Source organism: Aquarana catesbeiana, linkage group LG01 (genome assembly GCF_042186555.1).
Source record: "Aquarana catesbeiana isolate 2022-GZ linkage group LG01, ASM4218655v1, whole genome shotgun sequence".
In the NCBI taxonomy this organism is placed as follows: domain Eukaryota; kingdom Metazoa; phylum Chordata; class Amphibia; order Anura; family Ranidae; genus Aquarana; species Aquarana catesbeiana.
Window position 1 is genome coordinate 549,556,309 of NC_133324.1, and position 22,834 is coordinate 549,579,142.

General features: G+C 41.4%; 1 protein-coding gene across 3 annotated transcripts in view; it reads right to left on the bottom strand.

The window, feature by feature from the left end:
• THOP1 (thimet oligopeptidase 1) overlaps window positions 1–22,834 on the bottom strand; it is an 88,303-nt gene that overhangs the window by 50,418 nt on the left and 15,051 nt on the right. For all 3 annotated transcript variants that reach the window (XM_073595581.1, XM_073595564.1, XM_073595572.1), the window contains exons 4-5: window positions 17,222–17,329; window positions 6,398–6,500 (exon numbers count right to left, since the gene is read on the bottom strand). In XM_073595581.1, coding sequence (XP_073451682.1) covers window positions 6,398–6,500; window positions 17,222–17,329 — 211 coding nt within the window. The remainder of the gene's footprint in view (window positions 1–6,397; window positions 6,501–17,221; window positions 17,330–22,834) is intronic.

The window sequence follows — 22,834 nt, forward strand, 5'->3', positions numbered from 1 at the left end:
ACAGCAGCATTACCTCTTTCTTTGCCATTTATAGCCAGACCTATGGTAACTTGTGGTTTTGATGGTGTGGCTTCACCCAGTCTTCTGCAATCTTCTCCACTGCAGTCTTCTGCCTCTGCCGGGTCTCCTCTCTGCGCTGTCTTCTTCTAAAGTTGCCTCGACGTGCTCTCCTGGTGTAATGACAGATCCGCCGTGTGCTATGACTTATAAAAAGACATGGGGCGGGGCCATCCGGTGACATCACATGCCCCGGGTAGAGAAGTCATATGGGGGTGTGGCCTATATATCACCAGATGGCCCTGCCCCATGTCTTTATAAGTCATAGCACACGGCGGATCTGGCATTACAGCGGGAGAGCATGTCGAGGCAACATCAGAAGAACAACAGAGGGAGAAGACAGCGCAGAGAGGAGACCTGGCAGAAGACAGCAGACAGAGGGAGAAGAACCAGAGAGGGCTAGAAGACATCAGCGGAGAAGAACTGTCAGAGGCAGAAGACATCAGCGAAGGAGACGCCGGAGCTGCCTAAATAAATTACTTTAAAAACCTGTGTACAGTTTTATTTTTGACACTTTTTTTTTTGGGTGAATGGGTAGGGGTTCAATGTACCCCATACTCTTTCACATAGGGTGGGGGGGGCCCGGGATCTGGGCCCCCCCCCCCCTTGTTAAAGGGGGCTTCTAGATTCCAAAAAGCCCCTGGCAGACCCAGACAACCAACGGCCAGGGTTGTCGGGAAGAGGCCCTTGTCCTCATCAACATTGGGACAAGGTGCTTTGGGGTGGGGGGCGCAGAGCCCCCCTGCCCTAAAGCACCTACCCCCATGTTGAGGGCATGTGGCCGGGTATGGTTCAGGAGGGGGGCGCTCGCTCATCCCCTCCCTTTTCCTGACCTGCCGGGCTGCATGCTCGGATAAGGGTCTGGTATGGATTTTGGGGGGGGGAACCCCATGCTGTTTTTTCGGTGTGGGGGTTCCCCTTAAAATCCATACCAGACCGAAGTGTTTAGCATTGTTGGATCCCCGTTCATTGAAATTGGACAGATTTTGGACGTCAAGTCAAGGGTAAAGTCAGATCCACTGTCGTACGAATGTCGTGTTGTAGCCGGGCTCACACTGGCGCGACATGACTGTTGTACGACTGTCATCCTAATTTGACCTACGACATCGGTCCTACTTCCATCCAACTTGAATGAACAGGATAAGATTTTGCGCCGACTTTGAGATAGTCTGACTTGTCCTTTGACCAACCAAAACAATCCCAGTGCAAGATAAATTCCTTTTACTGCTGCTGCAATCACCATGTTGGATGGTTAGGACAAGGATCCAACTTTGATCAAACTTAAATTATATCAATTGGCTGAAGTAGGACCAAAGTCGGATCAAAGTAGTGCAGGGACCTTTTTCAAAGTCGGACCGACTTGCGTCAGACCAGTAAAGACAGCTCTCATAGGGAATCACTGATTTACACACGTCATGTGACTTGCTCCCAAAGTCAGAGCGCATGCTGTACCAGTGTGAACCTGGCCTTAAGGAACCCTGAGGGTAACAAGCCTGGCATGGTCAGAGTACAGTTCTAACTACCTAACATTTCTGCCTCCTCTGGTGCTTGTCACACTAATCCCCTGCAAATATCCATGCCCAGGAATAATCCCCGTATGAAACTGATGATTTAAAATCCATAAAAAAAAAAAAAAAAAAAAAAAATGATAATAAAAGGTTATTCTTATTTACTGGCAAAGGAAAACAATATAAATGACCATTGCATGTTTGGTAGCACAGGCTTAAAGTGATAGTAAACTCTGTACTACCACTTGTACCTACAGGGAGGCCTACAATAAGGCTTACCTGTAGGTACTGCGTATATCTCATAACCTTGCACAGTTTAGGAGATATTAAGAGTGCATGCAGCCAATGACATCATCGGCATATGCGCTCTGAGAGTCCAGCTTACAGCGCCGGACCTTCGGAGCCCTGCCGGAAACGGCAGCTCACTCATATAATCACAGCGGGAGCCGATCAGTGGGTACCACGGACTCTAGAGAGAAAGCATTGCGGTCTGCCTATGTAGACAAGGCAGAGCGCTGTTCTGACAGGTGGGAAGGCATGGAACCATGTCTTTCCCTAGTAAAAGCACCTCTCACACAGTACTAAAACACAGGCTAGGCACACAGTTTACCCTTTGATCGCACCGCATGTTAACCCCTTTCCAGCCAGTGTCATTAGTACAGTGATTTCATATTTTTTTTTAGCTGTCACTGTATTAGTGTATCAGTATTATCACTGTATTAGGGTCACTGGCCCCTAAAAAACGTTGAAAGTGTCAGCTAGTGTCTGAATGTCTGCCGCAATATCGCAGTCCCGCTATAAGTCGCTGAACGCCCCCATAACTAGTATATAAATAAAAATTAATGAATACAAATATCCCATAGTTTGTAGATGCTATAACTTTTGCGCAAAGTAATCAACATATGTTTATTGGGATTTTTTTTACCAAAAATATGTAGCAGAATACATATGTATTCAGCCCATTGATATAATTTAAAATTGGCCTAAATTAGATTTTTTTCAATTTTTTTATTGGATAGGTTCTTTTTTTATTTATAGTGCAAATAAACCGCATAGGTAATCAAATACCACCAAAAGAAAGCTCTATTTGTGGGAAAAAAAAGACAAATTTTATTTGGGTACACAACCACGCAATCGTCAGTTAAAGTACCAGTGTCATACGGCAAAAAAATGGCCTGGTCATGAAGAGGGTAAATCTTCCAGAGGTCAAATGGATAATTGACAGACCCTCTTCATACACTTTTTTTATAATATGTTTTTTGAGACATGGAATCTTGAACATCATCATGGCATACACATATATGAATAGGTATATGCCTTTTATACAGTTTCTAATCATTTAAGCAAAGTCCTATAAGTGTTTTAATGATATGAAGTAAAAAAAAAAAAAAAAAAAAAAAACTAGCAAAGAGTAATAAATAGTTTTAAATAACTAAATTTGGTGAGTGAACTTGAAAAGGTGCAGTAATCTTGATGTTGGTCTCTCTGAAATACATTGATCAGCTATACATTATGACCACTGACAGGTAAAGTGAATAACATTGATTATCTCGTTACAGTGGCATCTGAAAGTGGGTGGGATATATTAGGCAGCAAGTGAACATGTTGCCCCTGAAGTTGATGTGTTGAAAGCATAAAAAAAATGGGCACGCGTAAGGATTTGAGCGACTTTGACCAGGGCCAAATTGTAATGGCTGGATGACTGGGACAGAACATCTCCAAAGCTGCAGCTCTTGTGGGATGTTCCCAGTCTGCAGTGGTCAGGTCCTATCAAACGTTCTCCATGAAAGGAAAACTAGCAAACTGGTGAAAGGGCCATGGACAGCATGTGGGAAGTAGAGGATGGCCTGTGTAGTCCGATCCAATAAAGCAGCTACTGTAACTCAAATTGCTGAAAAAGTTAATCTTGGTTCCAAAAGAAAAGGTGTCAGAACACATTGCATTTGTTGTGTAGCAACAGACCAGTCAGGGTGCCCATGCTAGCCCGTGTGCACAGCCAAAAGCTCCTATAATGGGCACATAAGCATCATAACTGAACCACAGAGCAATGGAAGAAGGTGTCCTGGTCTGACTATTTCAAGAATGGCTTAAGGAACACAACAATAGGTTTGAGGTATTGACTTGGCCTCCAAATTCTCAAAATCTCAATCCAGTTAAGCATCTTTGGGATGTGCTGGAAAAACAATTCCAAATCTATTGAGGCCCCACCCTTCAATTTATAGGATTATATGCTGGTGACGGCTTGGTGCCAGGTAACAGCATACCTTCAGAGGTCTAGTGGAGTCCAAGCCTCTACAGGTTATGGTGAGTGGTCAAAATGTCATAACTGATCTATTTAGTTGAAACGCTGAGCGGATATTGAACTTGCATTCTGATACACAGCTGCTAAATTATAAAAACCTATAGTGTGACTGACAGTCCGCCATGAACTCACAAAAATCTGCTCTCTCAAACATACATGGAAGAAATGTGTAGGTTGCCATTGCTGACCGCTCCCTCTGAAAAATCATCGAAATGATGAATTATCCTATTTTTGGAATATGCAATGGGATTAGATACTTGAATACCTTCTGTTCTGTTATGTTAGAATGCTGTTCATTGACTTTAGCTCAGCATTTAATACAATAATTCCTCAGCAACTTATCACTGAATTGAACTTGCTGGGCCTCAACCGGTCCTTCCGGTTAAAAAGTCCAGAATCCAATTACAGAAGACCTCAGTCAGTCCGTGTTGGCTGCAGCACGTCGAGCACCAACCACACTGAGCACGGGTGCCCCACAGGAATGTGTGCGAACCCGCTGCTCTTCACACTGCTGACCCATGACTGTACTGCCAAGTTCAGCTCCAACCATATCATCAAGTTTGCGGATGACACAACTGTGGTAGGTCTCAGCAACAATGAAACACTCTACAGAGAGGAAGTGGAACAACTGGTTAAATGGTGTAGTACAAACAACCTGTTCCTTAATGTAAGCAAAACAAAAGGAGGTTGTGATGGATTTCGGGAGAAATTCTGTTGATCACTCCCAACTGACCATCGACAGCTTGACTGTGGAGAGAGTAAGCAGTATTAAATTGCTGGGAGTGCACATCTCAGAAGATCTTACCTGGACAAACAACATCACGTCACTAACCAAGAAGTCACAACAGCGCCTATATTTTGGCCGCCGCCTTAAAGAAGCCAGTCTCCCTCCAACCCATCCCTGCTACATTTTATAGGGGAACCATTGAAAGCCTGCTGACTAACTGCATCATTGTCTGGTATGGGAACTGCAGTTCTGCTGACCGCAAGACCCTGCAGCGGCTAGAGAAGACGGCTAAAAAGATTATTGGTGTCTCTCCCCTCCATCCTGGACATTTTCCACACGATGCTCCAGAAAAGCTACCAGTATCGTGAGGGATCCTACTCATCCCTCCCACAGTCTCTTTCAGCTCTTGCCATCAGGTAGAAGGTACCAGAGTATCAAAACCAGGGCTGTCAGGCTGTTCAACAGTTTTTTCTCCAAGGCTGTGAGCCTTCAACTCCAATCCTCTTTGAAACCTCTTCTATATATTGTGATCAGGAACGTCTCACATCCCCTCCTTTTTACTCTTGAATATGCACTAGATACTTTTATAAACACTTGCTGCTACAAAGACTTTTGGAAACATATAGTATATGTACAGTTATATAGTTCCCAGATGTGTATTCCTCACTGTGTTTTTATTCTTTGTACATCTAGTTATAACTAGAAAATGCATTTCCTGGGGAAAATGCGTGGGAATGCTGAATAGCTGAATTGCTAAAAACGGCCGCCATCAAAACTGCCCCCATCATATTGCCATCAAAATCGTCCCCATCAAAACTGTCCCATCAGAATTTCCCCATCAAAACTGCCCCATCATATTGCCACCATCAAAACTGCCCCATCAGAATTGCCCCATCAAAACTGCCCCATCATATTCCTCTATTATAAAATCCGTACATGGTGTGTCTGTCCCCTCCCCCGGGCTCTGTAATCAGAGCTGAGATGCTCCAGCCACCTCCCCCCTGTATAACAGAAGCTTTGGTAACCATGGCAACAAAAGCAACACAGTACACTCTGATTAATGGCTAAAATTTCCTGAAATGACCTCTAAACAAAAAGCTTTTTCGCAAAAACTGTAAAAGATATCAAACTGAAAAGATATAGCCAGATAGCTGAATATTTTGTGAACATTTTAAAGTTTGTTTGGCGTCTGTAGGTGAAAGTATGAAGGAGCTGAAACTTTTGGGAGCGGAAGAAGATTTTAAGGATCTGAAGCATGCTCCCATTGACTTCAATGTTAAAAAAAAGTGATAAAAAGCTTAAATATTTTTAAAAGTATAAAGGGTAGAAAAAAAAGTTGAAAAAGTCCCATCAGCTGTAAGAGGCGAACATTTTAATAGTTGAATGGTTTTAATAGCTAAAAGTATGCAGAAGTTACGCAGAGCCAAAAAATGTACGGAATAATAAAGAAATAAAAATAAATAAAATCGAACAACAATAGTGGGACTGCTAAAGCAGTCCCACTAATTAAAAATAAATAAAAACGAATAACAATAGTGGGACTGCTAAAGCAGTCCCACTAATTAGGTTTAATTTGTATGTAGCACCGTGGCCCTGTGAGATACGACATTTAGTTCTACTGTATGTTCTTACGTGCAGTGGAATGACAATAGAGCTTGACTTGACCTGTTCTAAAAGACTAGAGGGCTTTACTGTGCCATGATTTGGTAGGAAGACTTTAATTTTTTTAAGTTACTTCTTACCACAACCTCTATGATTATACTGTTTACTTGTGTAAGAACATTTTCAGTATTTTCATTTTACCTAGCTCTTCCCTGGTGAAAGGCAGAAATGTAATGTCTTCATTTAAATTCTTGCTGAAGTCAATGGAAAGAGTGCTTATCTTCTTCTTGATATCCTTGATTTTCTGCAAGGAGACAAAAACACAATGACTCACAAAATGTGACAGTTATGGTTCACAATCATAAAATGTGCCCTGCTAAAGATCTACAACAATTTTTATCTTGTCAAATCAAATAAATTAACTGGAATAAAATCAGTTTTACTTCCCCTTGACCCCAAGACACCATCTCTCAAATCAGGATAGTGGACTCTTAAAAATGTTACATTTACAAATTGGTTTGTCACCAGAACAGGAATAGAGGGGAAATCTTCCAACAGGGTCACTAGTTCTGGTGACAACCAGGGATTCCCTCATTTTGTAGGGATTTCCTCTTACTTCCTGTGTTGGCTACAGCTGTGTCATGAATCGCCAGTAATGCCTTCATACCCTGTCTGCTTACCTGGTCTGTGTGTCAGCCTTGGACTGCACTCTCACACTTGCATGGTTAAGTAATCTTCCCTTAGTGTGGCTCCACCCTAGCCTCTACAGGATAAACTATTTAACACTGTGCTGTCCAAGCCTACCTTGCCCGAGCAATATTGTGCGTTTGGTTTTCTGTCTCCTGCTTGCCATGTGCTCTACATCTTTCTGTTACCGATCTTGGCTTGTTCTTTGATGATCTCTGCCTGCTTGTTACCCTGACCTTTGGCGTGTTCTCCGTTTATCCTTGTCTGCTAGTTGCCCCGACCTCTGGCTTATCTCCTGACTATCCCTTGTTGTCCTGTGTAACAAAAAAACTTCCCACACTACGCTTGAGTGCTTTCGTCATATACTGCTTCCTCCCAGTCTGAATATAGATATCAGATATTCCAACCACAATACTCGTTTGGTTGCTGAACATGGACTGTTTATTAGAACAAGAACACAGTCTTATATACAGTTGAAGAGGAGGTTCCCCCCTCCTGCTCATATTACTCTAACAATACACCTGTAACCAGAAACCTAAATTAACATGAGCTAGTTATCTAATCATTTACCCAGACTTGGTGACCCAGAGATTTGACCTTTCAGGGTAGACTTGCCGTCTCCTCACTCAACTTACAATACACAGAAGTATAAACACACCCCCCTCACTCAACTTACAATACACAAGTATAAACACATCCCCCAATAGTTTGCTAGGAGACAAAAAGGTGTGTTAATGAGCACAATAAACTATTGGGTTTTGAAAGACCCAGGCTTTCCAGATCTCATTAATCAGCATTCCTTTCACATACATCTGTCCACTGAGTCCCAAGCTGGCAGAGACCATAATGGCCTCCTTAATAATGTCCTTTTGCATTACATAACAGGATATCTTCCTAAATGCTTGTAGCTCCCTCAAATGCCAGGGCTCATAGTCGGTAGGCAAGAGGCTAGCATTCAGTCCCCTCCAAAAGCCTCTGTCCCGGGTGAGTCTGTCACATCCTGGGCTGTCGCTTCCCCTCTATCCTCCTGTAGCCTACCTTGAGCGTGAGCTGGGGGACCCTGAGGGCCGCGACCTGGAACCAGTTGCAGCTCAGTCCATTCCTATCACTAGAGGCTCTGGTGAACACCTGCTGCCTCAGACTCCACGCCCTGGGGAATCTTATGCTCTACCTGCCAGTGGGATCCGTGTTGGTGCTCCAGTGGACCTGCTTTTCTGAACCACCCAGAGTTCCATATGCAGCAGTCAGCCATAGGGTCCACTACCATAGCGGTGCATTCCTGACTCCAATGGTGTGCATCTGTCACCTGGCCTCAGGTGACCTGACAAGCTGGCACACTTGACAACTAAATACAGTTGCAATAAAAAGTATGTGAACCCTTTTAGAAGGATATGGATTTCTGCACAAATTGGTCATAAAATGTGATCTAATCTTCATCCAAGTCACAATAGACAATCACAGTCTGCTTATACTAATAACACACAAAGAATTAAATGTTACCATGTTTTTATTGAACACACCATGTAAAGATTCACAGTGCAGGTGGAAAAAGTATGTGAACCCCTAGACTAATGAGATCTCCAAGAACTAATTTGAGTGAGGCGTCAGTCAACTGGAGTCCAATCAATGAGATGAGATTGGTGGTGTTGGTTACAGCTGCCCAAAAAAACAAAAAAAAAAAACAAACAAACAAACAAACAAACAAAAACACACCAGTTCTGGGTTTGCTTTTCACAAGAAGCATTGCCTGATGTGAATGATGCCTCGCACAAAAGAGCTCTCAATACCTACGATTAAGAATTGTTGACTTGCATAAAGCTGGAAAGAGTTATAAAAAGCATCTCCAAAAGCCTTGCTGTTCATCAGTCCACGGTAAGACAAATTGTCTATAGATGGAGAAAGTTCAGCACTGCTGCCACTCTCCCTAGGAGTGGGCGTCCTGTAAAGATGACCGCAAGAGCACAGCGCAGACTGCTCAATGAGGTGAAGAAGAATCCTAGAGTGTGAGCTAAAGACTTACAAAAGTCTCTGGCATATGCTAACATCCTTGTTAGCGAATCTACGATACGTAAAACACTAAACAAGGATGGATTTCATGGGAGGATACCACAGAGGAAGCCACTGCTGTCAAAAAAAAACATTGCTGCACGTTTACAGTTTGCACAAGACCACCTGGATGTTCCACAGTAGTACTGGCAAAATATTCTGTGGACAGATGAAACCAAAGTTAAGTTAAGTTGTTTGGAAGAAACACACAACACTATGTGTGTTGAAAAAGAGGCACAGCACACCAACATCAAAACCTCATCCCAACTGTGAAGTATGGTGGTGGGGACATCATGGCTGGGGCTGCTTTGCTGCATCAGGGCCTGGACGTATTGCTAGCATCGAAGGAAAAATGAATTCAAGTTTATCAAGACATTTTGCAGGAGAACTTAAAGCGGAAGTAAACCCATCCATAAAACAGTTACCTTTCCGGCACGTGCCAGAAATGTAACACTCCCATTGGTTGTGCTCTCAACCAAACTGTCAAACTATCCAATGGCTGGTGTCATAACGGATCACATGTGCAGCATCATGGCAGTTGTAGATTAAACAGAGGCCAAGATGGCAGCTTCCTTGGCCGAAAACGATAGGAGGGTTTACTTCCACTTTAAAGGCCATCTGTCCACCAGCTGGAGCTCAACAGAAGATGGGTGTTGAAACAGGACAACAACCCAAAGCATAGAAGTAAATCAACAAGAGAATGGCTTAAACAGAAGAAAATACGCATTCTGGAGTGGCCCAGTCAGAGTCCTGACCTCAACCCGACTGAGATCCTGTGGCATGACCTTAAGAAAGCGATTCACACCAGACATGCCAAGAATATTGCTGAACTGAAACAGTTCTGTAAAGAGGAATGGTCAAGAATTACTTCTGACCGTTGTGCACGTCTGATCTGCAACTACAGGAAATGTTTGGTTGAAGTTATTGTTGCCAAAGGAGGTTCAACCAGTTATTAAATCCAAGGGTTCACATACTTTTTCTACCTGCACTGTGAATGTTTACATGGTGTTTTCAATAAAAACATGGTAACATTTAATTCTTTGTGTGTTATTAGTTTAAGCAGACTGTGATTGTCTATTGTTGTGACTTAGATGAAGATCAGATCAAAATTTTATGACCAATTTGTGCAGAAATCCATATCATTCCAAAAGGATTCACATACATTTTATTGCACCTGTAGGATCTAGGTTCAGTGCAGCTTAAATGCAATCCAATCATAATGGTGCTTAGTACATAATTTTAAGGGTTAAAGCTTAGCACGATTGTTTAGATGGTACGGTTTTTGAGCATCCCAATCTACACCCACGATAACCTACCAGGTTTCCACTGTCTGCCACACAAGATCTGACCGATTTCTACATTCATGTGAAAAGATCCGCAATGTATATAACACCAAAGAAAATCGTGTGATGAAGATGACGAACAGTAGTACAGTTGGAACCACTGAATTAACCAAACTTCAAGATTTTGACCTTAGTTACGCAGACTTAGAATTGTTTGCAGAGTTAACGTGCCCTCCAACTGTCACAATGCTCAGAGGGCAATCAGCAGCCCCTTTCACATGTATTTATTATTGGCTTTGTTATCCTTGATTCTATTTAATGTTAGGTTACTGGATTATCCTATGCTTGAAAGGGGAGCAGATGTAAGATTGGAATGTTTTGTTATGCAAAAAACGCAGTAAAATAACTTGGTTAAAAATAAACCTTAGACAAAAATGTTACACATTAGGCCTTTGTGTATGCGGTCTCTGACTGCATTCATACGTATAAGGCCTGTATAATTTACAGATGTCCAGGCAGACTGTTTTATTAATCCATCCATATTCTGCAAGAAACAGAGGTAGCTGAGAGAGATACACATACTGGAAAACTTATAGCTGGGCACAATGGTGAAAAGGGTGTATAGAATTATTATAAGTGATGTTATACCTGAAGCAAATCCATCATAACCCTGTGCAATTCAATCTGAGCATATAAGGAAAAATACATACAGTGGTTTCCCTCAGTGGAAATTGAAAGTCAAAAGAACAGTATAGCTGGAGATATAGGCAGCTGAAGTTATACCTAAATCCCAACCTTCCCTGAAAAAGTCAAGCTTGAGGGAAACGTTTTTTTCCCCCCTTTTCACGTAAATGTTCTAAATGCACATGAAAGAGACTGATTGGTGTGAAATATGCTTCCGTTCTGTATAAAAAAAAAAAAAAAAAAGTATAATATATTTTAGTGTGTATCTGGTTAAACAGAGTTAAAAGCAGTTATCTTGCATCAGCAAGGTCTCTCTGATGTAGACATTTTGCAGCGTTTCTAGATGTGCTTCCAAAGCTCTTCTGAAAACCAGGCGTCCAGCACCACTATCAGCTTAAAGTGTTACTAAAGGCTATTTTTCTTTATTAAAATAAACATTTTATACTTACCTGGTCAATAATATACAAATTACCAGAAGGCAACTCCTAGGTATTCCAAGACATTACTGTATATGACAGGAACAGCTGAATGATCGTAAAGATTGTGACATCCCATTGGTCAGGACATTTCTGTCCACACCCTCCTCAGGGACCAGAAAAGACCGATTAGCAGTCTGGAGCCCTTTTACTATCAAAACACGGAACATCAGCCAAGATCTTTGACAGCCACTGATCCATCTTGCTTATTGACTGGACTCTGCTGAACTCCCCAAACCAGACTTTAAGTACTTCTCACTTTTAAACCTTTTGTTTTTCTGTTGCAACATTGTATCTTTTTCTTTGTAATGCTACTTTTATGTAAATATTTTATTTGTACCATAGTGCCTTTTCTAGTATCAAATAATGGTTTGAAAAATGTTATTATTGTCTTTAATGCACTAACACAGAGCTTATAGTGATACTAAAGTCTCGTTTTTTTTTGCCAAAAAATAACAAACATGTTATACTTATGTACCCTGTGCTGTGGTTTTGTATAGAGCAGCTCTGATCCGCCTCTTCTCAGGTCCCTCTCGGCCAATGAGAAGGAGAGTTCCAGGCAGCCGAGTCTCTCTTGCAACATTGCTGGATAGAGATGGGCTCAGGTAAGTACTAGGGAGGCTGCTGCACACAGAAGGTTTTTTATCCTAATGCATAGAGTGCATTAAGATAAAAGACCTTCTGCCTTTACAATCACTTTAAAGAATCCTTTTCTCTTTGAAAAGTGCTACTACTGTAATTGCTAAATCCCTGGATATTCTGTGGTGACAGTGTGATTTACAGACCTTTATCACAAGTCATAGTTGTTAGTGTGAACATTTGATATTTTACGATACAAATATCTGGTGGCAATGATTGATTTGGGGTATAAACTGTGTAGTTCACAAAACCTAGTGGTGATCTCTCAGTCTGTTAGCACCTAAATTGTGGTCCTGCGAGCTGGAACATCTTTGTGCAGGGTGAGGCTAAAAGTGTCATTGTCTATCAGCGTGGTGTGAGAGTTTGACCAGCCATTTGCCACAAGTTGGTGAAGGTGGCTGCAGTCTGACACCATGTCTGTCAAAGCCCCACCCATCCCCCTCACTAGAATTGATTGAAAGCAACAACAGGAGCCGATAGATAGATTAGATGCTCCCAGGCACAGTGTTGAATTGAGATCGGGCTGAGGTAAATATTTAGGGGCTGGGTGCAGAGAATGCATTAAGATAAAAAACCTTTAGCCTTTTGAACCACTTTAAAGCCGTCAGATACCACAGGGACCTTGCTACACCCATTTGCAGTCCAGAAAAGCCTTATCAGAAGAGGTTTTAACAGGAGAGTTGTAAACTTGTGACCAGAAAGACATTCCTTCAAGGTTGAGAAAAAAAAAAAAAAAAAATAGGTATCGCCTTGCCTTTAGTAAAAAGTTATTAAATGAATTATGGATTAATGTTTTAAGATATCAGTAACAAAAATGATGGAAGTACTCTGCAAGTCTGGTGCTGCATTTCTGTAAACGGAGTTGGTAAAAATTGATGGCACCCTCACTGCTGAGAAGTACAGGCAGATTATTATCCATTACATAGTTACACAGTTAGTCTGGTTGAAAAAAGACACAAGTCCATTTAGTTCAACCAATATATAATATACAGTATCTCACAAAAGTGAGTATACCCAGATTTTTAAAAATATTTAAATATATCTTTTCATGTGACAACACTGAAGAAATGACACTTTGCTACAATGTAAAGTAGTGAGTGTACAGTTTGTATAAAAGTGTAAAATTTGCTGTCCTCTCAAAATAACTCAACACACAGCCATTAATGTCTAAACCGCTGGCAACAAAAGTGAGTACACCCCTAAGTGAAAGTGTCCAAATTGGGCGCAAAGTGTCAATATTTTGTGTGGCCAGCATTGCCTTAACCCTCTTGGGCATGGAGTTCACCAGAGCTTCACCCAGTCTCCGAGGTGAGGGGATCATGCTCTGCTTCAGTATGTCACAGTACATGTTGGCATTCATGGTTCCCTCAGTGAACTGTAGCTCCCCAGTGTCGGCAGCACTCATGCAGCCCCAGACCATGACACTCCCACCACCATGCTTGACTGTAGGCAAGACACACTTGTCATTGTACTCCTCACCTGGTTGCCGCCACACACGCTTGACACAATCTGAACCAAATAAGTTTATCTTGGTCTCATCAGATCACAGGACATGATTCCAGTAATCCATGTCCTTAATCTGCTTGTCTTCAGCAAACGGTTTGCGGGCTTTCTTGTGCAGCATCTTTAGACAAGGCTTCTTCTGGGACGAGAGCCATGCAGACTAATTTGATGCAGTGTGTGGTGTATTGTCTGAGCACTGACAGGCTGACCCCCCACTCCTTTAACCTCTGCAGCAATGCTGGCAGCACTCATATGTCTATTTCCCAAAGACAACCTCTGAATATGACGCTGAGCACATGCACTCAGCTTCTTTGGTAGACCAGGGGCGAGGCCTGTTCTGAGTGGAACCTGTCCTGTTAATTCACTGTATGGTCTTGGCCACCGTGCCGCAGCTCAGTTTCAGGGTTTTGGCAATCTTCTTATAGCCTAGGCCATCTTTATGTAGAGCAACAATTCTTTTTTTCAGATCTTTAAATAGTTCTTTGTCATGAGGTGCTATGTTGAACTTCCAGTGACCAGTATGAGAGATACAACATCAAAATTTAACACACCTTCTCCCCTCCCCATTCACACCTGAGACCTTGTAACACTAACGAGTCACATGACACCGGGGAGGGAAAATGGCTAATTGGGCCCAATAAGGACCTTTTCACTTAGGGGTGTACTCACTTTTGTTGCCAGCAATTTAAACATTAATGGCTGTGTGTTAAGTTATTTTGAGGGGACAGCAAATTTACACTGTTATACAAGCTGTACACTCACTACTTTACATTGTAGCAAAGTGTCATTTCTTCAGTGTTATCACATGAAAGATATAATAAAATATTTACAAAAATGTGGAGGGGTGTACTCACTTGTGTGAGATACTGTATATCTATCGTTCAAGAGATTGCTGCACCAACATTTACTAAAAGACATAAAATACTTTTGATCTGCTTTTTGTATCATATAGTTAGTGTCGGGCTATATTGCCAACTCCCTTCCCCAGACTGGAACACATCACAATTAAATAATTGCATCACATTTATAACAAAATCTTAATTGCAGTCAATTGCTTTAACAAGATCATTATCAAAAATCACATTGGTCAGGAATATCTTCAAAGTAGCATAATGAAAGGCTACAGGCTGGATACAAATTCCCACTCACTCCAATATACATCCCTGATGGTAACCTGTAATAAAAAGACAATCACACTTTTATCTTACATCTACCACATATATCATTCAAAACAACCCATATATCGACAGCCCTTCTTATCACTAATTACTACCAACAATTCATCAGTATAAACAGAGTCGTGATCCCATACAAAGTATAGATCAATTTCTGAGTTTAACCCTTTGGGGTATATCTTATCTACAAATTGTATCCACTGTACTTCTTTCCTTCTCAAATTTAGTTCACAGTTACCCACTCTCCAGTTATGGCTCACACCGTCTATAACCATATATTTAAGTTGTGAAATTGCATGACCTTTTTCAACAAAGTGCCTAGCTAATGGCAATTGTGTAAGTTTATCTCTTATAGAATACTTATGACAGCAATGCGATCCTTCACTTTGTGTTGTCTCACCCACATAGAGAAGCCTGCAAGGACATTTAATTGCATAAACAACGTATGAAAATTGGCGGGTGTAATATACTTTAATATCATCTCCTAGATTGTAAGCTCCAACGAGCAGGGCCCTCTGATTTCTCCTGTATTGAAACTGTAGTGTCTGCCCTTATGTTGTAAAGCGCTGCGCAAACTGTTGGCACTAGACAAATCCCGTATTATAATAATAATAATAATAATAATAATAATTATTATAATATAAATCCTATGACCTCTATGGGGGCGAGTCAAGAATTTACCCTTTCATCCTCCAGGCGGTTTTTGATCTATCCCTAAGAGTCAACTGTCCTGTGTAACTAGGATTGTAAACAACTCTGAGAGGCATCATCAGCATCTTAATGAGATGGAAGAGAGACTCACTAAAAAGGGTTACCCTTTAGAGGTGTTACAAAAAGAATGGGGCATGGTTTCTTCTGGTATTAGACCAAAAACTATTAGACACAATAGGATACCATTTGTGTCTCAATTCCATCCATTTTCCTTTCGGGTTTTTAGTGTTATCAGGAAACACTGGTTAATATTGGGTGAGAACTATCCCAATATTTCTGAATTTAACATGCCTCCTCTGGCGTCTTGCAGACGAGGTAGGACACTTCGAGACAGACTGGTGAGGACTGATCAATACTTTATCCCAACCCCCCCTGTTTTGGGACCTCGCAATAAATGGTTCCTTCCCATGTCTGAGCTGCATTTAATGCAACTCAATGACGAAGGGTAAATTCTTGATTCACCCCCATAGAGGTCATAGGACTGATATTAAAAGGATATTACGCCTGCCAATCTTTATACGTTGTTTATGTGATTAAATGTCCTTTGTGGGCTCCTCTATGTGGGTGAGACAACACAAAAAGTAAAGGATCGCATTGCTGTCATAAGTATTCTATAAGAGATAAACTTACACAATTGCCATTAGCTAGGCACTTTGTTGAAAAGAAAAAGGTCATGCAATTTCACAACTTAAGTTTAGGTGTGAACCGTAATAGGAGAGGAGGTAACCGTGAACTAAATTTGAGAATGAAGAAGTACAGTGGATACACTCCCTAGATACGATGTACCCCAAAGGGTTAAACGCAGAAACTGATCTGTACTTATTTATATAAGATCACGACTCTGTTTATACTGAAGAATTGTTGGTAGTAGTTAGTGATAAGAAGGGTTGTTGATATATGGGTTGTTTTGAACGATATATGTAGTAGATCTAAGATAAAAAAGTGAATGTCTTTATTACAGGTTACCGTCAGGGATGTATATTAGAGTGAGTGGGAATTTGTATCCAGCCTGTAGCCTTTCATTATGCTACTTTGATTGAAGCGATTACTGACAGATGTGATTTTTGATAATGATCTTGTTGAAGTAATTGATTCCAATTAAGATTTTGCTATAAATAATGTGATGCAATTATTTAATTGTGATGTGTTCCAGTCTGAGGAAGGGCGTTAGCAATATAGCCAGAAACGAACTAACTATATGATGGAAAACTTGATCTGCTTTTCGTACGTCTATTTTAATAAAGGTTTGTGCAGCAATCCCTTATCCAATACTATCAGGAAAGAGCCTGGGTCGGTCCTAAATTCATTCTGCAACATGACCCCAAACACATTAAAGTCATAAAGAACCATCTGCAATGAAATGAAGAACAAGCAATTGTGCTTCAGATGGTTTGGCCACCACAGAGCCCTGATCTCAATATCATCAACCTAGTCTGGTTTTACTTTGCAGAGACAGAAGTAAATAAGACAGCCAAAATATTAACTCTGGCAAGTTCTTCGGGATGCTTAGAACAATCCAGTATCCTCAGAAACTACATGTAAATGTATGTAAAAAAGCAACTGTACTAGAACCAAAAATTGGACACAAATATGATTTTATATACACTCTCTTTAAATCACGTTTTAGGAAGTCTCTTGGTTAATAAAAATATTAATTGCAGAATTTATGGAAGCTTTTATGCTTTATAGCATTTTTTCCCCATATGCTAAAAATATTTGCACAGTACTATTTTCCACCATATGCTCAACTCATTTTGAAATGCTCAGGCTTGTGACAGGTATGCACCAATTCTACAGTACATAAGTAACTGAACAGCTTACCTGTTGCAACTCAGATGAAAGATTAAGACCATTTCTCTGACCCAGTTTGATCAACCTTTCCAAAAGCCTTTCTGCCTCGGGTTTCAAGGAACCAGGAGATAGCACTGACTGCAATAAATGTAAACACACAAGAGTCACAAAGAGCAAATAATTTTAGTCCATATGTGAATCCATAGATGTCACTCTTTAGCAAAAAAGAACTGAAGCAGATATATGCCCATTTCAAAAATGCAGCAAATAAGAATATAATCCTCAATGTAGAAGAGCTGGGAAGTGTTTGCTGTGACCATACATTTCCTTTGCCTGACATTTTTATATCCTTTCAACATCAGCATTGTACATTGAATGTAAGCTTACTTGAAAAGATCTCCTTTCAGGTTGTGAATACTGCCTGTCTGTTGGCCATCTCTTTCTATAACTTCTTGTATTCCCTGCATGCTCTGCAGCTTCTCTTCTGCGGTTTACTTTTTGATTTCTAAAGACTACATGTCTCATGGTACCATGCTGCTTGCAAGCAGTGGTTCTTATACTGATTCTGCCTCCCGCAACTTCTCTCAGCACTGCTGCATTTCAGAAAGCAAGCTCTGTGAATTCAGTAACATAGCTGTGCCTACTCACAGGGAATATTGAATATTGTCACAGAATTCAAGGATTAAATCTTAAATTCTTCACAAAGTCAGTTTTCAAACTTCAAGATTGTTCAGATTAAAATGGAACTCAAGTCAGAAAATTAAGTCTTGCTAGATCACTTCAGGTTGGCCCCTTTTGCAGGTATAGCTATGTAAAACATTACAAATAACAGTCTATTCAGTAATACACAGTTTCACACTGCTCTGCACATGCTCAGTTCTAAATTTTTTGGCTTTTTTTTTTTTTTTTTTTTAAGGCACTGCTGAATTTGTAGAGGCCGATCTGCTGAAAATGTGTTTTATTTTTTTTTTTTAAAGTCAGCAGCTATAAACACTGTAGCTGTTGACTTTTTAGAAGGACACTTACCTGTCCAGGGAGCCTGCGATGTCAGCCCCCAAGGCCGATCCGTCCATCGGATTGGGTGCAGGCGCCACCATTCTAACTAAGGGAAAGCGACAGCGGAGCCTCGCGGCTTCACTCCTGTTTCCTACTGCCCATGCGCGAGTCACGCGGCGCTTTGTTAATGGCTAACTTGTCTTCTGGGACACACACACAGGCCCCAGAAAGCAGGGGGGGAGTTTGCTCGCTGCACAAGACGACATGACGTCCTGTGCTGCGACCCGGATGGAAGGGAAGCACAGGCTGTACTTAAAGCGGAGTTCCACCCAAAAGTGGAACTTCCGCTCATCGGATTCCCCCCCCCTCCGGTGTCACAATTGGCACCTTTCAGGGGAGTGCAGATACCTGTCTAAGACGGGTATCAGCACCCACTTCCGGGAATAGACTCCCACGGGAGTCACGCCCCCTCCCGCACTCCCCCGCTGTCCCCTGGGAAAGACACAGGTCCCAGGAGATAGCGGGGACCATTGAGAACGCGCAGCGTGACTTGCGCTTGCGCAGTAGGGAATCGGGAAGTGAAGCCGGAACGCTTTACTTACTGTTTATGTATGCTTTATTTGATCATTTGTATGACTATCGTCCATTACTTTGATTGAGATTAGTATGTAAATGTTTTACAGCTATACCTGATTGTTATATACCAGAACCAGCTTCATATTTCTGTTATTTGTATGGAAATGTCAATAAAAATTCTTTAATCATAAAAAAAAAAAAAAAAAAAACTCCTATTCTTTACAGCCAAGGAAGCCGCTTCTGTTTGATCTGCAACTGCCATGGTGCTGCACCATCAGTAACGACACCAGCCATTTGATGGTTTGATAAAATTTGACAGTTAGCAATCCCGGCATTCCAGGAATGTAACTTTTTTTTTTTTTTTTTAACCGCTTGACATCCGGAGGCCGTCATATAAGCCCCGAAAGTCAAGGCCGTCATATCTGAATGATGCCTGAGGCTACAGACATCATTCAGATACCGGCATTTTCAGCCGGCGTTTCCGTACACCATAAGAACGATCTTATACCTCCGGTGCTTCTACCGACTCACCTCAGCGATCGGTGAGTCGGATAGCGGTTCCGCCGGCGCCGGATGTTCACCATAGAGATTTCCGGCGGACCAGATGGTCGCCGGAGTCTCTATGATCGTTCGGAGGCTGGGCGCGATGTTATGACGTCACGCCCGGCCTCTGCATTAAAAAAAAAAAAAAAAGCGGCGATCGTTTTATTTATTTATTTTTTTTATTTTAGGCTTCCCAGCCTAGAGGTGAGATGTGGGGTCTTATTGACCCCATATCTCACTGTAAAGAGGACTGATCGTGTCATATTCCTATTACAAGGGATGTTTACATTCCTTGTAATAGGATTAAAAGTGATCAAAAAAAAAAAAAAAAAAAAATTTAAAGCGCCCCTGTCCTCGTGAGCTCGCACGCAGAAGCGAACGCATACGTAAGTCCCGCCCACATATGAAAACGGTGTTCAAACCACACATGTGAGGTATTGCCGCGAACATTAGAGCGAGAGCAATAATTTTGGCCCTAGACCTCCTCTGTAACTCAAAACATGTAACCAGTAAAAAATTTTAAAGCGTCGCCTATGGGGATTTTTAAGTACCAAAGTTTGGCGCCATTCCACGAGCGTGCGCAATTTTGAAGCGCGACATGTTAGGTATCTATTTACTCAGCGTAACTTCATCTTTCACACAATGCAAAAAAATTTGGCTAACTTTGCTGTTTTGTTTTTTTCTAAAGCATGAAACTGTTTTTTTTTTTTTTTAAAAACGAGTTTGAAAAATTGCTGCGCAAATACCGTGCAAGATAAAAAGTTGCAATGACCGCCATTGTATTCTCTAGGGTCTCTGCTAAAAAAACATATATAATGTTTGGGGGTTCTATGTAATTTTATAGCAAAGAAATTATGATTTTTGACATGTAGGAGCAAAGTGTCAGAAATGGCCTGGATGCGAAGTGGTTAAACTGTTAAATCGATGCGTTTAGTTATGCTTTCCGATTTACTCCGGGCTTCAGTCAGAATGGCATCCTCCAGCAAGAACAGGAGCAATGCTGGAGGCAATTTACAGCACACAACACAGTAATGTTGGTAGCATAATTAATAATGTAGAATGTATGTTGCTTGCTAAAGAACATTATTTTTTATCAAGTTGTTATGGGAGAAGTTTTGCTTTAATACGAGTAGGCTTAAAATAACTGAAATTCACAGCGGACATGAATTTTAAAGTGATTGTAAAGGCTTCCATTTAAAAAAAAAAAAAAATAAATAACAAACATGTTATACTTACCTGCTCTGTGGAATGGTATTGCAGAGAGAGGCCCTGATCCTCCTCATGGGTCCCCAGACTGCGCTCTAGGCTTCTCCTCTTAGTGTGCCACCAGAGGAAGCCAATTCCTATGGGGGCATACTTGCGGGCTCAATCTCAAGCTGGGCTGTGTGTCCTCTTCTTCTCCTCAGGTCCCTCCCCCTGCTGAGTGCCCCCACAGCAAGCAGCACAAGTCACCTTTTAATTGGGACAGTTCATAAAGACTATTATATGGCACAGTGTATTGTTTTTTCACAGATGTATATTTGTTTGGTTAACTACGCACTGTAAGATTATAAGGTCACATATACCTGTTGTGTAGTTGGTTGCTCGAGGAGAGATGTGTAGATTTTTTTTTTTTTTTTTTTTTAAGAGATGCTGGGTGCTTAAAAAAAAAAAAAAAAAAAAAAAAAAAAAAAGGGGGGGGGGGGGGGCAGCGTCCACCCATTATTACTTTTTGACTTTGATTTTTTTATCATCTGTTATATTTATTACATTGTTAAATAGTGCACTTTTGCACATATTAATTTTCATTTACAGGACACTATGCACCTTAGTCACCGTGTTGGATAGTTTTAAGACATTAGATTTAGCTCAATATTACCACCCCCCTTTTTTCATTTATGAATTTACACATTTTATACATAGAATCACCTTTACATTCGGTGTTGTGATTTATCCAGTTTACCATTTAGCACATTTAAAAAGGGGCAGTGTACAGCATTAGCACTCATATTTATATCAGGCAGAGCCACCCATACCTCTTTTTATACATTTAATTTATCAACACTTCCTGTTGACACCACTGATTGTGGAAGAGAGTTCCACATCCTTAAAAAGAGAAGTATAGGATTTTTTTTTGCAGTTTTATACTTTACTAGGTGGATGCTGCATCTGTCCCCCCGGAACCTCTTCACTGAGAGCTGAGTGATCAAACACCGCCGATCGCTCGGTTTTAAAAGTTCCGTGAGCAGAGAGCTGTAGATTGTCAGTCACAGCTCTCTGCGCTGCTCCCTTCTTGCTCACTGGAGTGCTGGGCTATGGAGGGGAACATCAGCGATCAGCAGCTCGCCGAGAGGTTGAGCCGGGTGCAAGTCCAGGCACCTGGCGGATCCAGACTTTGTTGCGATGACGTAGTGCCTGGAATAACACCTGTGACGTCAGCAGAGAGCAGACTTCAGCCCGCCAGCTGCTGAAAACGGGTCACAGGAGTGCAAAACAAACTGCACTAATGCGATTCTTAGGAGAAGTACAGCCAAACAAGCTTTGGCAGGATTTCTCCTTTAATGCCCCGACAGTGAAAAACCCCCTATGCAGCCTAAGTTTAAACGGATACTCTTCCAATATCTGTGTGGCCCCGTGTCCTCTTACACTCTCTGAGACTGAATAGTTTCCTAACTACACAGGGATTACCATTGAGATATTTGTATATAGCTATCATATCTCCTCTCAAGCGAGAATTTAGCGCTTGTAGTCATTCCTCGTATTTGAGGTCCTCCAGCCCCCTTAATAATTTTGTTGCCCTTCTCTGAATTCTCTCCAGTTCCAGCACATCCTTTCTGAGGATTGGTGACCAGAACTGGACAGAATACACCAGATTTGCCTGAACCAGAGTTTTATAGAGTGGTAGAATTATAGTTTTATCTCTGGCGTAAATCCCTTTTTTAATGCATGCGAATATTCTGCTGGCTTTGCTTGCCACAGTATGACAATGTATGCTATTGCCAAGTCTGTCATCTACTAGGACCCCCAGATCCTTCTCCATCCTGGTATTCCCCAGAGCTTCTCCCCCTAGTAAGTAACCTGTGTTTATATTTTTAACCCCCAACTGCTTTACTTTACATTTTTCATTGTTAAACCTCATTTGCCATCTAGTTGCCCACTCCATCAATTTATTGAGGTCTTCTTGTAAGGTTTCTATATCCTGCTGTGATGTTATTGCCCTACTCATTTTTGTGTCATCTGCAAACACTGAGATTGAGCTATTTATCCCATCCTCTATATCATTTATAAATAAAACAGAATTGGTCCCCCCACTTACCACTCTAGACCATGTCTGAGTATACGTTATTTAACACCACCCTTTGGACCTGCTCCTGTAGCCAGTTTTCTATCCAAGAGCAAATCCTATGGTCTAGGCCTACGGACCTCAGTTTGTAGATTAAGAGTTTGTGGGGGACTGTATCAAATGCTTTTGCAAAATCCAGATACACCACATCCACAGGCCTACCTTTACCCAGGTGGCAACTCACTTCTTCATAGAAGGTTAATAGG